At 42.8% G+C, this 16,145-nt stretch overlaps 1 protein-coding gene across 5 annotated transcripts in view; it reads right to left on the minus strand.

Moving 5' to 3' along the window:
* Positions 1 to 16,145, minus strand: part of RNLS (renalase, FAD dependent amine oxidase) — a 278,494-nt gene that overhangs the window by 39,155 nt on the left and 223,194 nt on the right. For 3 of the 5 annotated variants that reach the window (XM_042908355.1, XM_042908353.1, XM_042908352.1), the window contains exon 6: positions 6,188 to 6,363. In XM_042908355.1, the coding sequence (XP_042764289.1) occupies positions 6,188 to 6,363 (176 nt within the window). Of the gene's footprint in view, positions 1 to 4,909; positions 6,088 to 6,187; positions 6,364 to 16,145 lie in introns of those variants that run through there. The other 2 variants (XM_042908354.1, XM_042908356.1) reach the window with 2 other exon arrangements.

The raw sequence follows: 16,145 nt of genomic DNA on the forward strand, positions 1-16,145 counted from the left end.
GCACGAGCTAAGCTAGTAAGAAATGACCCCACTCCTTCCCTTCTTCCTCTTGCCATCCCTGTGTAGTAAAACCTGCTCAGAACTTGCTTTGTCCTGGCATCTGCAGTAAACGTTTTCTACTGTGTTGTCTCCTCTCGTCCCAACGACAACCGCTGTGGGGTAGGTTCAGATGTCACCATTCACACACAGGCCCTGGGGCTCCGAGCATCAAGTCTAGCCCATTCAGAGCACACCAGGCACCCAGCTTTGAACCTAAATCTGTCTGACTCCAAGGTCCAAGATCATAATCGCCTCATTAAAAATCCAGAAATTATAAAGCACAGATATGGGGGAAAAATCACAGGACCAGGGACAGGATGAGCGATAGAGCATGATTCCATCGTGGAAATAAACTACAAAGCAACACATGGGATGTACTTGATTACTGTACAATGATTATTTCTTTTTCAAAGTACCTATCCTAGAAGGCTGTATGTTCAAATCTGTGACAGTGCACTAGCCAATGTCTTTGAGGTGTACCAGCTTTTTCTAAAATGTTTTTAGAATCAGCTTACCAGCCACATTAAAACAGACAAATGTAAGTGTCTATATTTCTTGAGTTACATACATAGAATAAAAACATTAAAGAAAAGTGTCAAAATTGACCATCTATTTTATTAAGAAAAGGTTTTTGTTTGATGTTTACTTATTTTTGAGAAAGAGAGACAGACAGACAGAGACAGAGAGAGAGAGAGAGACAGAAAGAGAGAGAGACAGAGAGAGACAGAAAGAGAGAATGAGCAGGGGAGGGAGACACAGAATCCGAAGCAGGCTCCAGGCTCCAAGCTATCAGCACAGAGCCCGATGCGGGGCTCGAACTCATGAACCGCTGAATCGTGACGTGAGCCGAAGTCGGACACCTAACTGACTGAACCACCCAGGCGCCCTGTTGCTATTTTTTTAATGTTTATTTATTTATTTTGAGAGAGAGAACAAGTGCAAGTGGGGGAGGGGCAGAGAGGGAGAGAGTGAATCACAAGCAGGCTCTGTGCTGACAGCCCCACATGGGGCTTGATCTCCTGAACCGTGAGATCATGACCTGAGCCAAGATCAAGAGTTGGATGCTCAACTGACTGAGCCACCCAGGTGCCCCTATATCTGTTTTTAGATGGGCTGTGTTGTGTGGTGGCTAAGGCCACAGGCTCTAAAAATAAAGCCGCAATAAAACGAGTATCGCAATAAAGCAAGTCAAATGACTTTTTTTGGTTTTCCACGCGTATGAAAGTTACGTTTATACCATACTGTAGTCAGTTAATTATGCAATAGCATCATGTCTTTAAAAATGTACATACCTTAATTTAAACACATTTTATTGGTACAAAATGTTAACCGTCATCTGAGCTTTCAGTGAGTCCTAACCACTGAGCACAGATCACCACAATAAATATCATAATAATGAAAAAGTTGAAGATATTGTGAGAATTACCAAAATGTGACACAGAGACGCGAAGTGAGGAAATTTCATTGGGAAACAAACAAACAAACAAACAACCAGTGCTGATAAATTTGCTTGACCCAGCATTGCCAGAAATCTTAAATTTGTAAATAACACAGTATCTGTGACACGCTAAAGTCAAGTCCCATAAAACAAGGTATGCCCGTATTTTAAATTTCTTTTGGTTGCGGAATGGTGTTTCTTTGAGCGCAACACAAGACCGGGCCATGAGGGGCTCTTGATTTATGCAGGTCATACTAGTATAACATTTATAGCAGGTGCTCTTAATGCTGGACTCGAGGGAGGACCTTGGTTGCTTATAAACCCTCATAATTGTATGCAATTTTTGGGGTCATGTGTACGTGTATATTTTGAAATGATGGGAACCGCCATGCTCATAGCTTTTATCAGGTTCTTAAAGAACTCATGCTTCTTCTAAAAAAATATGAATGGACTGCCACTGGGGAGAGAGAAGGCATAATCTCAGGGCAAAGGGCCACGTAAAGAAACGTAACTACAGAAGATACCTTACTACTAATCGTGCCGCAAAAGCCTAAGAGGCTCGTGCGCATCCGTGTATTTTGTCAAAGATACCGATGTACTCATTCATTCACCACCTCCCTCTTCTCTTTCCCCTCCCCTTAAATTCCTCTCCTGATTGATTTCCTTGGTGTTTGAAAACGCATTCAGTGTTTTGTTTTGTTTTGCTTTGCTTTGTTTTTTTTGAAGAACATAATCCATGGGTGTGCTAAATAAAGTGGGGGAAAGGGCCACTGGTATTTTGGGGGACTAAAGAATGTGGGGGAAAGCAGAGTTACTCACAAGCAAATCAGACATTTCCTATAGTTTGAGAAAGGCTTCATGATGACCCCCAGAACAAGGGAAAGCACAGCAAATAGGAGTGAGTTTCGGGGCCCTCAAACTGATTACCACGTCCCATCCAGGTATGCCGGAAGCCATTTTTAGTTATTACTCTCCTCCTGAAAGGGCTAATGTATCACACCAGTTACAGAAATCTTAACACAATGCATCCCAGCTTAGACATCAAGTTATACTAACTGGATAAACAGTTCAATTATGGACGGCAAAGAGCACCAACGGGAAGACTAAGAACCAGGAAAACCTGCCATTGCTTCGCTAAGTTTGTTCAAACCACCTATTCAAGCGTGTTATTCAAACCCACATGGGAGGCACCGAGTGGCTCCCAAGTCTTTCACACACGCCTTCCTCCTTCATCTGCCTCTTTTCTCCCGGCAGAGCAGCGCCCACAAGAATGCACCATTTTCTTACTCAAGACCAAAAATTCAACTTCGTGTCTTAGGAGAAGGCCATCAGCAAATCCTTGTCTGCAGGGTTCTATGAGCAGAGTCCCAGGCACGCCGAGGGCATTTGTTAAGTGCTTATTGAGTAAATGAGTAGCCAAATGAATAATGAGCAGACATCTTTCACTGCCCCCTGCCACTGTGGGCAAGTCACATTAGAGGCAGCCCTGGGCATGGGAGAGCAGCCACTTCCTGGGAGTGGCTTGAGCCCTAAAGGGTGATGCTCTCCCCAGAGGTTTGATGAGGTTAGGAGGTACTGCCTCCTAAAGGAACCTACCGAGGGAAGTCTGGGGGAAAGAGGGTGTGGTAGACAGAAATCACGCTGCCCCTACCAAAGATGGCCGCATCCTAATCCCCAGCATCTGTGAATGCTGAGGGAGCATTAAGGTTGCAGCTGGAATAAACGTTGGTAATCACTTGGACCCCGGATGGGGAGATTTTCCTGGATTATCTAGGAGAGCCCAAAGTAATCACAAGGTCATCAAAGGAAGAGTAGGGGCAAAAGCGAGGGCCACAGTGACGCACAACAAGGACTTGACCGGCTGCTGCTGGCTCTGAAGGTGCGGGAAGGGCTCCGAGCCAAGGAATGTGGGCAACTTGTAAAAACTGTAACAGGCAAGAAAATGGATCCTCTCCTAGAGACCACAGAGAGAAAAACAGCCTGCCCACACTTCAAAACTGGTCTTGAACTTCTGACCTCCAGAACTTAAGGTAATAAATTTATGTCGTTTCCAGCTACTAAGCTTGTGGAGGCTTGTGGCCACAGCCGTATGGTACAGAAGGTCCGTGAAGAGCAGGGAAGGACGGAGAGGCTGGGAAGACTACCTTTGTCATGACTAGTCATGGGACCTTAGGGAGGTCATTTCATGGTTTTCTCATTGCTATAGTGGGCTAAAACTAGCCACCTCATCAGACTACTTCCGATACTAAATGGGATCACATATCGCAGTGGCCCAGCTCCTGGGCTGTCACACTGGGTACTCATCATTGCTCTCTCTTTCCCTCTTCTCCCCTCCCCTTCACAGCCACTGGGTATCAGGATGCAGCGCAGGGACGCAAAGGAAGAGAAGAAAGGGAAAAGATAAAATGAATGGAGATAAAGAGCCAATCCCGAGGGGTCTAAGATGGGGAATCCACACCACTCACTGCTGCCTGGTGTAGGGGACACCCATCCTGTGGTCTCTCTAGGGTTTTGTAAAATGAGGGTTTGAGGAGCTTTATCATTTGGCAGAAAGGGGGTAGAAAAGGAAGAGGCTAGAGTGTGAAGGATAGGAGATGTTTGGGGTGGAACAGGAGAGGAAGAGGAAGAAAAGAAACATAGGGTGGGATCCAGGCTGGAAGAAAATAGGGGTGGGATCTCCCCATTATGGCGACTACACTGCTGCTCAGAAACGAAGGGAACTTCCAAACAAGTTGGTTGTTCCTGTTTCTTTTTTGTCCCTGCCCCTACACAATCCTCCCCTTCCATTTATGCACATGGTAGACCATAGTCATGCACACACATCCATGAACTTGTTGAAGGTAGCTTGTTGAAGGTGTTCCGGGACAGTGAGGAAATAACAGGTGCTTACATTGATGTCAGGTTTCAAAGGTTATGACGGACCTTTGCATAGCACTGGAGAAATGTTCCCTTGGGAACAATAACTGAAAACTAGTTAAATCCTATTATATCTCTGGACCTGTCATTCCTATTCCTTTTTCTAAGGTGGTATGGGAGATTATCTATCTATCTATCTATCTATCCATCCATCTACTTACCTACCTACTTATCTACCTATCGTCTATTTCACAATATGGGCAAGATTTCTGCCACAAATGACAATGTTATGCTTTGTACCCTCAGGCTACTAGGAGAAGGGTAGAAAGGAGAAGAGTAGAAAATGCAAGCTTCTAAGTTTAAATGAAACAGCTCACTCCCTTTTAGACTCTGCAGCCAATGTAGATTTCATGACACTGAGCTGTAAACGCACTGGGACAATTTCAAGAGAGAACATCCAAATTGTAATAAAAATCATTGCTACGGCTTGGATGTACTTTGTGTTCAGATATTTTTTTATTAAATTTTGTGATATTGCACAACTTTGAATAGGTCATTTTGTGGTTAGGACAAATCTATTTCTATTAACGCATTAAATTTGAAGACATAAGGTGGTTTGAGCCCATCTTTTAAGTTTATTATTTTGCAGAAATCACAAGAAGAAACTCACAAACTATTGTTTCTTTTAAAGGAATATTTATAAATTGCCAAATGACTGTGTAATGTATTTAGCTTCAAATTATACCGACAAGATGATTTCCCTGTCTTCTTTTTCAAGTCAACCTAAAATGGAATTAAGTATCACTTAAAGACATTAGCTATTGGGATCTTTCAATGCTTTTTAGAAGGAAAGAGGAAAGTCTTCTAAAGTGACCATGATCTATTTAAGTAAATATTTTCCCCAAAGGTTCACTGTATAATTGAACTTCAGATGACACGGGTAAACACACAGACATGCTGTCATATTTTAGGAAGTAATTTACCATTTCCTCTGATTTTGGATAGCCCTTTAAAATATACAAAATCTGCTGCAATTTCTCACAATACTGCTTTTGGGTAACCAATAGTGCGGATAAATTGGTTAATCACCAGGCTCAGAAATCTTGGGGAAGACACGTCACCGCTCCTTTCCTCCCTCTGACCTTCACTCCACTATCCCCAATGGCTTTACAACTGAGTTTACAGATCAAAAGATTTTTTTCTACAAATATTCACAAACTTCTGTTGGAATATGCAGAGGTTGTTGCAAAAGTCAACATTTACTTAAAGAGCTTGAAGTCTGAGCCAGTAGAGTGATCAGCAGGTTGATCAAACCCTGAAAAACAGCTTGAGTAGCTGAATTCTACAGGTATTCACCTTTGTCCCCCAAAGAACCCTGCTTGCGGCAGTCAAAACCAAAGTGGGAACTTAACAAAAATGAAAATTGTGGTAGCGAAATACACTAACAAGGTTAATCTAACATATTGCAAAAAATTGGGGAGGTTCAAGTGGTTTCTATATAACCACAGTACTGATTTAGAAAAACCCCAGAGAAACAGCTGCATTTTGATATACAACCTGCCTTGCTTGAATAGGAAACCCCATATTTTCAGGGTGTATAAGTCTTGAGATGCTAGTCTTTGAACATAAGCCCAGGGGAAATTGCGTGCATCGCTTGTTGGGAAATAACAGGCTAAAAAGACCCGTAGAAGTTCACAGCCATGTACGAGGCAAACAAATATTTGCCCCAGAGATCAGATCGTCCATTTCTTTTACTACAGAGTGGCAAAGATGAGAAAAAAAAATCATCAGTTCTGCTGACCCTGTCGGTTTGATTAAGAAAACTGTGCCCATACCCCCGGATTCTCTGATTACCTGGGAATATCTCCATTTCTGGCATTTGGTGACAACTGGTTGAGGCAGTCCTGGCAAAATGCTTTCCAGCTGCTGGTAGATTAGTTCCTGCACATCCTCAGTGCTGTGCTCCAGGTATGTGACTGCAAATGGGACAGTGGTGTGAACCACCAGGGAAGGTCCCACTTCTGATGACTCTGGTATGAGAGGGACACAAAGACGCACCGTAAGGCGGGTAACACAGAAGCATCTGTCAGCGTTTCAAACCGGGTTTAAGAGTAAATCGTTGTAATCAGATAATACAACAGAAGAAAAACAGAGTCTAATCTCTGACCACAAAACTGGGCTACCTCTGAAATTCAAAGTCAAGCTTCTCCGAAGAGAACAGAGTTACGATGTTATTTCATGTCATGTCATGTCATGTCATGTCATTTCATTTCATCTTATTTTATTTTAAGTGTATTTACTTTTGAGAGAGAGAGAGAGAGAGAGAGTGTGTGTGTGTGTGTGTGTGTGTGTGTGCACGCACAACTTGGGGGGAAGAGCAGAGAGAAAGGGTGAGAGAGAATCCCAATCAGGCTCTGTGCTGTCCACACAGAGCCTGACACGGGGCTTGATCTCACAAACCACGAGATCACGATCTGAGCTGAAATCAAGAGTCGGACGCTTAGCTGTTGAACCCCCAGGCACCCCAACGTATTTTAAAGAACAAATTTTAGGTCTTGCTAAAGAACTGGGAGGAAGGAGAAGAAGAACACCTAATAAGTTCTGCCTTGAGTATAATCAAATTTATCAGTATAAATTATCCACTAAATTATATGTTCTCTAGGCAGAAGCTGTTTCTTATTACGTATAGCTTATATTGTCCTTAAATTCTGAGAACAAAGTAGATGTGCAGTAAATATGTATTCATTTTATGTTAAATGGATTGTAAAATATTTTGTTGAAATTATATTAGAATAAAATATCTTAGGGATGCCTGGGTGGCTCAGTGGGTTGAGCATCTGACTTCGGCTCAGGTCATGATCTCACGGTTCGTGGGTTCAAGCCCTGAGTCGGGCTCTGTGCTGACAGCTCGGAGCCTGGAGACTGTCTTGGATTCTCTGTCTCCCTCTCTCTCTGCCCCTCCCTGGCTCGTGCTCTGTCTCTCGCTGTCTCAAAAATAAATACACATTTAAAAAATAAAATAAAGTAAAATATCTTTTCCACATAAAAAAAATCAAGCTTCTCTCTAAAAATGGGCTTGACCTCATAGCATTAAGAGAAAAAGCTCCCTCATTCATGACATGCAGATACTTCCCAATTTTGGTTGCCGTCAATTTTTTTTTTTTTTGCTATGTTTTCAAAATTTCAAATAATGTACTTCCACTTTGTACCTTTCACTCTTTCCCAGAATATAGAAAATCAAGTGAAGTTTTAAGCTGACAGCAGAGTGACCAAGGCATTAAAAAGTACAGTCTTGGCAGGAACGTTAAGAGTTCGCTTGTTGTTATTATTTGTTTAAATCACACAGAAGAGAAAGTTGGGAGGAAAATAGTAAGAGATCTGAAATGCATGAAAACAACAGTAAGATATTTGGTTCTTCCCCCCACCCCTTGCCGACACAAAATATTAATGTTTATAAGGTACTGTAGGGGTTGGCAAGCCCGATTCTGAAAATTCTAATTTAGGATTCTAAAGGCCACGGCGATGATCTATTGGAGGTTGGCTTGTACAGTTTTACACGTTAAAAAGAAAAAAAACAACCCGTTGAACAACATAGGCCACTTGCTTGCTATATGGCCACTTACTCTCTTTACCTTTCAAGGTTTTTGTTTTGTTTGCTGTAAAATCAGAATGTTAGTACCTATCACACAGGTCTGCGGTGGGGACTATGGAACGTAACGCACGTGAAGTGCTCGCCACGATGTCTGGCCCAGAGTAGGCGCTTCATAGATGTGAGGTATGAGACGAGAAGCAATAAACCAGACACGTACAAAAGAAAAAGTTCTCTGGTGTTGCCCAAATGGTGGGTGTGCATTTTTAAGTACTTCACTTCTTCCGCTGCTCGGAGCATACTGGAGTATGAATTTTACAGCAAAACACAAGGGAAGGGAGTCCCAAAATATGCATTTGAAAGGGAAGCCAGTGAGCCTAAATTTTTTTATATGCGTGAGGCGGGACAGGTGGCGTCAGAATCTGTGCAGCAAATACAGGGGCAAGGAGACTGTCCACTGTTTTCACCTCACCATAGCTGCAACAGCTTGAAAGAGGAAGCACAGGGACCATCTCTGAACATTCAATGTTTAACCAGCCAGGGTACATTCTGCAGATACCTCACAGAGGGGAGGACCAAGGATTGCAAAGCCTCAATGCCTGTCACCCATGGGGCTCCGGGCTGGGTCAGTCGGTAGAGCTTGTGACTGTTTTTTTTAATTTTTTAATTTTTTTTAACGTTTATTTATTTTTGAGACAGAGAGAGACAGAGCATGAACGGGGGAGGGGCAGAGAGAGAGGGAGACACAGAATCTGAAACAGGCTCCAGGCTCTGAGCCATCAGCCCAGAGCCCGACGCGGGGCTCAAACTCACGGACCGAGAGATCGTGACCTGAGCCGAAGTCGGACGTTTAACCGACTGAGCCACCCAGGCGCCCCCCTTTTTTTTTTAATTTTTAAAAAAAGTTTATTTATTTTTGAGAGAGACAGAGGGAAGGGAGAGAGACAGAAAGAATGAGCAAAAGAGGGGGAGGGGCAGAGAGAGAGAGGGAGACACAGAATGTGGAGCAAGTTCCAGGCTCTGAGCTGTCAGCACAGAGCCTGATGAGGGGCTTGAACCCTCAAACCAGGAGATCATGACCTGAGCTGAAGTCAGGGGCTCCACCAACTGAGCCACACCCAGGTGGTAGAGATTACTTAAAAATAAAACTTAAAAAAAAATCCTGTTACCCATTATTGCCTCAGGGAATGTTATTTACGTTACTAGGTAATAGATTCAGAAAGGCTTGTTCGACAAGGGGGTGTCAATACCACCCCTCTTCCGTAAGGTACCACATCTTCCCGCAGACAGAGAAAACTTCTGGGTGCACATTCTGATGCACAAGAGCTGGGGTTCTGAGCTCACTCATCGATGGCACGCTTCCACGGACAGTGAAGGCTATCCGCGTGCTGAGAAGCTGGAGGGTGCTCCCACCCAGCTATGTGTTCTAGGGGGGCTCGTCAAACTACCAGGGGCAGCGATGGTGTTTTGCCAGACTCCTCCCATTTAGCCATCCAGTCCAAGAAGAACAATAAAGAAGGAAATTTAAGACCCAAGATGAAACAGTTCTCGCATGGCAATGAGAGAACAACCTGGTTACTTGGGGATTATCCACAGACTTAAGCATCCATATTAAAGTCAAAGTTTCTCCAGAATCATATAAGAACCCTCGCGTACTTTAATTCTGATTTTATATATATATAATCAGAATTAAAGTACTCGAGGGTATATATATATATATATATATATATATATATATATGTATATATATATATATATATACATATATATATATATATATTCAGTTTTGTTTTAGTACAGTCAATGTTTGTTTATATTTATCCGTCCACAGCTTCCTTCTGGATCTCACATCTTGTCTCCAGGGTCATTTTCCTTTTCCCATGTTGTATCTCAAGTTGAAGTTCCTCAATGAGGTTCTGTTGAAGGCTTTTGCTGCTCTAAAAGTGTCTTTATGTGATGCTCATTTGCGAAAGATTGGCATGTGACAACAGATTGAAAACATCTTCTCTCAGCACTTGAAAGATATTGTTCATATAGGTTAGCTTTTATTGATGCTGTGAAGAAGTCAGCTCTTCATTCAACGGCAGGTCATTTGCAGGTGACTTTTCTTTCATATCTGGATGTTTCTATTGTTTTCTCTTTGCCTTTGGGGTTCTGTAGTTTTACTTGGTTATCTTGAGGTGGGACTTTCTTTTTTGCTTCCCTCTTTTGACTTCACTGGGTTTTCTGAATCTTAAGACTCATGTTTTGTAAACTAATTTTGGAAATTACTTAACTGGTGGCTCTCCCTTTGTCTCTATTCTGTCTTCATGGAACTTGGGTTAGAGATACAGCAGCTGGTCGGATTCTATCTTCATGTGCCTTGGTCTCTTTGTGATATTTTCCATCTCTGTCTCTGGGCTAGATTCTAGGTGATTTCTTCCGATTTAGCTTCCAGTTTACTGTTCTCCCTTTATCTGTGTTTATTCTCATGTTTACGTTGTCCCTTGAATTTCAAGTTGGAATTATTTTCTTCTTCCTTTGTAAACATTATTCAGGTCTGCATGATCAGTTTGGATTGTCTCTTTCTCTCTAGCCACACTATTAACATTCTCTTTTATTTCTTTAAAGATAGCCGATGTAGTATATTGTGTGTTTGGTTGTCCCCAAATCTGCGGTCTTTATGAGTCTCATTCCCCTTTCTGTTGTTGGGGATGGCTATTGCCATGTGCTCATGATAGTGTTTTCCTCGTGTGTTTTGTGATTTCTTTTTTCCCCCTACTGCGAGTCTAAAGTTCCCAGCAACTTTATCTGAGAAATTCTCAGAGGCCTACATTTAAAGAGCATCCCTTTGGAGATTTACTTTTGTTTCTGCCTGATGCCTCGGGGGCAATACTGCCCATAACTACTTTAACTAGATTTTTGGAATATACTGGCAGAATGAATTCTGGCACCGAATCTGCCTGAGGGCGGATATGTGGTTTGGCATCTCAGGGGAGACATTTTCTTTCTTTCTTTTTTACTTTTTTTTTTTTTTTTTGTTTGTGTGTTTTTTCCACCCCACTCAAGGACAGGCAAGCACCCACACTGTTTTCTTCTGCCAGATGGCATATATCAGATATAGAGTTCTTGAAGGTCAGAAAAGTGTACATGTCCACGCTGATAAACTTTTATTTTTATTTTATTTTACTTTTTAATTTTTTAAAAATGTTTTTATTTATTTTTGAGACAGAGAGAGACAGAGCATGAGCAGGGGAGGGGCAGAGAGAGAGAGAGGGAGTCACAGAATCCAAAGCAGGCTCCAGGCTCTGAGCTGTCAGCACAGAGCCCGACATGGGGCTCGAACTCACGGACTGTGAGATCATGACCTGAGCTGAAGTCGGACGCTTAACCGACTGAGCCACCCAGGCACCCCAGATAAACTTTTAAATCTTAAAGAAACAGAGTGATTTTTCTTGGTAGACAAATGTTACCAAAATTATCTCAACATGAAAGAAATTGGTATAAACCAAAATATATAAAAGAAATTGAAAACACAGTCAATAAATTAATTTAAAAAAATGACTTCAGGATCTGGTTGCTTTACTTGTGATTTGTTTCAAATTGTCAAGCTAGTAAAATGTTTATTACAGATATACACATCACATTTCCACATATAAATATAAACAGAGCTGCAAATTATTTTTCTATTAATATGAATAAGCCTCTATTTTTTCATATCAGTAGGTATACGTAAGAAAACATGATAATCTCAATATATATCAAAAGGCATTGGGGCGCCTGGGGTGGCTCAGTCGGTTAAGCATCTGACTCTTGATTTTGGCTCAGGTCATGATCTCACGGTTCGTGAGTTCAAGCCCCGTGTCAGGCTCTGTGCTGACACCACGGAGCCTGCTTCAGATTCTCTCTCCCTCTCTTTCTCTGCCCGTCCCCCACTCATGCTGATTCTCTCTCTCTCTCTCTCTCTCAAAAATAAGTAAAAAAAACTTAAAAAAATAAAGGCATTCATTAATATTTAATATCAATCACTTGAGAAAAAGATACAATATGAAAAAAATAGGTTTCTCAAAGTTAGAATATCTTGAGCTGATCGTTTTTTAGCATACTTTACAGTGAAATAATATAGACTGTCACAGTAAAATCAGCATAAGCCAAGGATGCTTAGTAATACCAGCACTTATATATCATTGCTCTGGTCAGTGCATTAAGATAAAAAGTAGAAATAAAATTCATAACTATTATGAAGAAAGAAAATCAGATGATTGAAAACAATAGTGAAACCAACGTAAAATCCATCAAGTTAATTTAAAAGTTTTCTATTAAATTGATTTCCCTATATACCAGCAATAACTGGTAAGAAAAAAATTAATTCTACAAGAGTTTATTGGAATTTGAAAAAAACAAACCTAAAGGAAAAAATAAAGCAATGAGAATACATTTTTTTTTTGAAAAATCAATGAGTCAAGACTTATTTTGTCATATATTTAAATACATTATGAAGCCACGGCAATCAAACATGCCTGGTCCTGGGGCGCCTGGGTGGCTCAGTCAGTGAAGCGTCCTACTCTTGATTTCAGCTCAGGTAGTGATCTCATGGTTCATGAGTTTGAGCCCCATGTAGGGTTCTGCACTGACAGTGTAGAGCCTGCTTGGGATTCTCCCTCTCCCTCTTTCTCTGCCCCTCCCCTGCTCGCTCTTTCTCTCTCTCTCTCAAAATAAATAAATAAACTTAAAAAAAAAATTCCCAGTCCTGATTGGCAATAATAGTCAATGAATCAAAATAAGTATCTCTGGAAACAAATCCCGAAACATATTAAGTATTTAGTGGCTAACAAACTTAAAGCCATAGAGGAAGATGCACATTTTATCTCGTGCTAGAAAATCAGAGCTATAGAAAATTAACTTAGAATATTCCCCTCCTGCTTCTGACCTAAATTTGTCACCATTTCTGCTTTTCTGCTTTCCTACTTCCATAACCATATTGAGGAATGCACCCCCTTTGGTCACACAGCAAGCTCAAACTCCCTGGGACACCGTAGAGACCTTTTCCATGGGAGAAACTTCATTTTTTTGGCAGTTATCTATCCAGGGACAGAAACTGGGCCGTCAAAGGACCGAAGTGTCAGGCCAGCTCTAGGTTCCGTGTCCTACAGAGAAGGAAGGGGTGTCACATACTGTAGCTGTAGGCCCAGAGCATCAAGAAATGGGTGGCAACATTTCTTTTTTTTTTTTTTTTTTTAACGTTTATTTATTTTTGAGACAGAGAGAGACAAAGCACCAACAGGGGAGGGGCAGAGAGAGAGGGAGACAGAATCCGAAACGGGCTCCAGGCTCTGAGCTGTCAGCACAGAGCCCGACGCGGGGCTCGAACTCACCGTGAGATCATGACCTGAGCCAAAGTAGGACGCTTAACCGACTGAACCACACAGGCGCTCCATGGGTGGCAACATTTCTTGAATTACTGATTCGGATCATGCACACGTGGGCACCTAGTGCACTGTTTGGTGCTGTGGGAAGGAAACTGCACAGAGGCCTTTCAGAAGCTGGCGTCTTAACTGGGCGGGGGGGGGGGGTGACACACAGGCTGGAAACCAGCCAAGTGTTACCTGCTAACGGGTGTGTGGCTGACAGCGGGGGCGGCGGGGGGCATGGAAATGAAGTTCAGCAGACAGACAGGTCCACGTGAAGAAGGGAACTACACAGGAAGTGGAGGGTCGTGCCAGGTGGGGGTGGCCGCGGGGCACCCGCTCGCCTGGCGCCTTCCTCCTGGCAGTAGAAATTGCTGGTAAGTCTCCTTCTCCCCATTCCAGGCAAAACTGGCTCAACAACCCTTGCCCTCTGATCAGAGACGCTCTTATGACAAGTTGGCCTTAGCATATGGCGTCAGGGCCCAGCAGCAAATGTAACGGACGGTAAGCCTAGCACATCCCCAAGTCCGACAGAACAATCCAACTCACCCCGATGATGAAAGCAAGAGAAGGGGCACCCGGGGGGGTTCTGTCGGTTCAGCGTCCAACTTGGGCTCAGGTCACGATCTCACGGTTCATGGGTTCGAGCCCCTCGTCGGGCTCTGTGCTGACAGCTCAGAACCGGAGCCCGCTTCGGATTCTGGGTCTCCCTCTCTCTCTGCCCCTCCCCTGCTCACATTCTGTCTCTGTCTCCGCCTCTGTCTCAAAAATAAATAGACATTAAAGAAAGAAAACAGACTAGCTGCGAAAGGAGGGACGCAGATCGAGGAGAGGAAGGGAGACGGAGACAGATATATATGCCTTCTGAGGTCTTCCTCTCCCTCACCACCTCGCTGGCAAAGCCCATCCCAACAGGCACAGAGCGCCCGCCCCGTGTGGCCCTCTGTCCCCTTGGAGGCGTGTCTGCCCCTCTGTGCGTCCACCACCGGCCCAGAAGCACGAAGTAGGCCTCACTCTTCAAGGGGACCACCTGCAGATTTCATTTGCTCTTGAATAATCTCAACCCGTTCTCATGTGGAGGTGAGAGAGGCCCAGACTCTTCTGAGACCCCCACTGGCATCCCAGGCAGCTTCCTCACCTCCTCCTCAGGAGCCTGACTGGACTGGCAGGCAACTTCATTACCTCTGACTTCAACGGCAGCAGTGATTTTGTAGGAAGTATCGATATTCGATTGACACAGTTTTATGGTTTTAGCTGCAGAGGAGGGCTGTGCAAGTAGAAACCACTGAAATAACAGTAGGTCGGGCACAGAGAAAAGATGGTTTTACCCACAGTCCTCCCTCTACTTATTTCATTTTTATCCTATCACCTTTGAAGAGAAATGTTTGTTTTATTCCCCTCTCTGGAGAGGGGTGTGTATTCATTGATAATGGCAATTGTTTGAAATATCCAATGAAAAGCAGTGAACGGGTCTCAACGAATAGCCTCATTTGGGAGACATGTATTCGGGAACTCAAGTGTAAGAGCGGGTTCTTTGCCCCCATTCCTCACTCTTCTTAGGAAACTCCGAACTATCCTCTGAGATTTACAGAAATTTCTGGAATGCTATTTCCCCACCTAAGAAACAAGGTAAGTTTTATTTAGTATGAATGAGTCAGAGCTCCTGCTCCATTCTGATGGCACAGTAAGTTTCTGAAGGACATCAACTGAACTTCAAAGTATCTTTTAAAAGTTTATCTATTTAGGGGCGCGTGGGTGGCTCAGTCGGTTAAGCGTCCGACTTCAGCCAGGTCACAATCTCGCGGTCCGTGAGTTCGAGCCCCGCGTCAGGCTCTGGGCTGATGGCTCGGAGCCTGGAGCCTGTTTCCGATTCTGTGTCTCCCTCTCTCTCTGCCCCTCCCCCGTTCATGCTCTGTCTCTCTCTGTCCCAAAAATAAATAAAAAAATGTTGAAAAAAATTTTTTTTAAAGTTTATCTATTTATTTTGAGAGAGAGAGAGAGAGAGAGAGAGAGAGCACATGCACAAGTCGGGGAGGGGCAGAGATCGAGGGAAAAAGAGAATGCTAAGCAGGCTCCGAGCTGTCAGCACGGAACCCAGTGCGGGGCTCATGAACCATGAGATCATGACCTGAGCCGAAATAAAGAGTCAGATGCTTTACCAACTGAGCCACCCGTGTGCCCCTCAACAGAACTTTGGATCTTGAGTCAGAAATTCTGTCTCCCACTGCCTGGCTATATGACTTTAGGGTGGTCATAATGTCCCCATGATTCCTTAGGTCAGTGTTGCCTCAGAAGGACTCTTGTGACGTATTAACAGTTATTAGGCAAAGCAACAACAACGAAATTCTTTGCACAAATAGATTTTTGAATGCCTCTTTTAAACAAAATGAAATAAGACTTCTTAGAAGTCCCTAATATGATTATGTACAATATGATCCTTTAAAGGAAAAATAGTAGAAAATTATTTTTGGTGCTTTAAAACTAGTTTTACTTAAATTAAAAAAACTGCAAAAAACAAAAATGTCCCTCAAACACCGTAGAAGGGTAAAAAGTGAAAAATAAATAAAAGTATTGCTTCTATCTTAGCCCGGCAGCCCCACTCCCCAGAGTAATGACTGCCAATAGTTTCCCGTGTATCCTTCTAGAATTTTCTATACACATGAGACTGTGTATCTATTCCCCTCTTTAAAATGGAAATACACTCTTACTATACCTATTGTTCCTGAACTTGCTTTTGTTCATTTAACGTATCTTGGATAGCTTTTTATCAGTTCATGTGAAAATACTTAATTTAATAGTATGGAATTACCCACAGTTTATTATTGGTCTTCCTTGA

Source organism: Panthera leo, chromosome D2, assembly GCF_018350215.1.
Source record: "Panthera leo isolate Ple1 chromosome D2, P.leo_Ple1_pat1.1, whole genome shotgun sequence".
In the NCBI taxonomy this organism is placed as follows: domain Eukaryota; kingdom Metazoa; phylum Chordata; class Mammalia; order Carnivora; family Felidae; genus Panthera; species Panthera leo.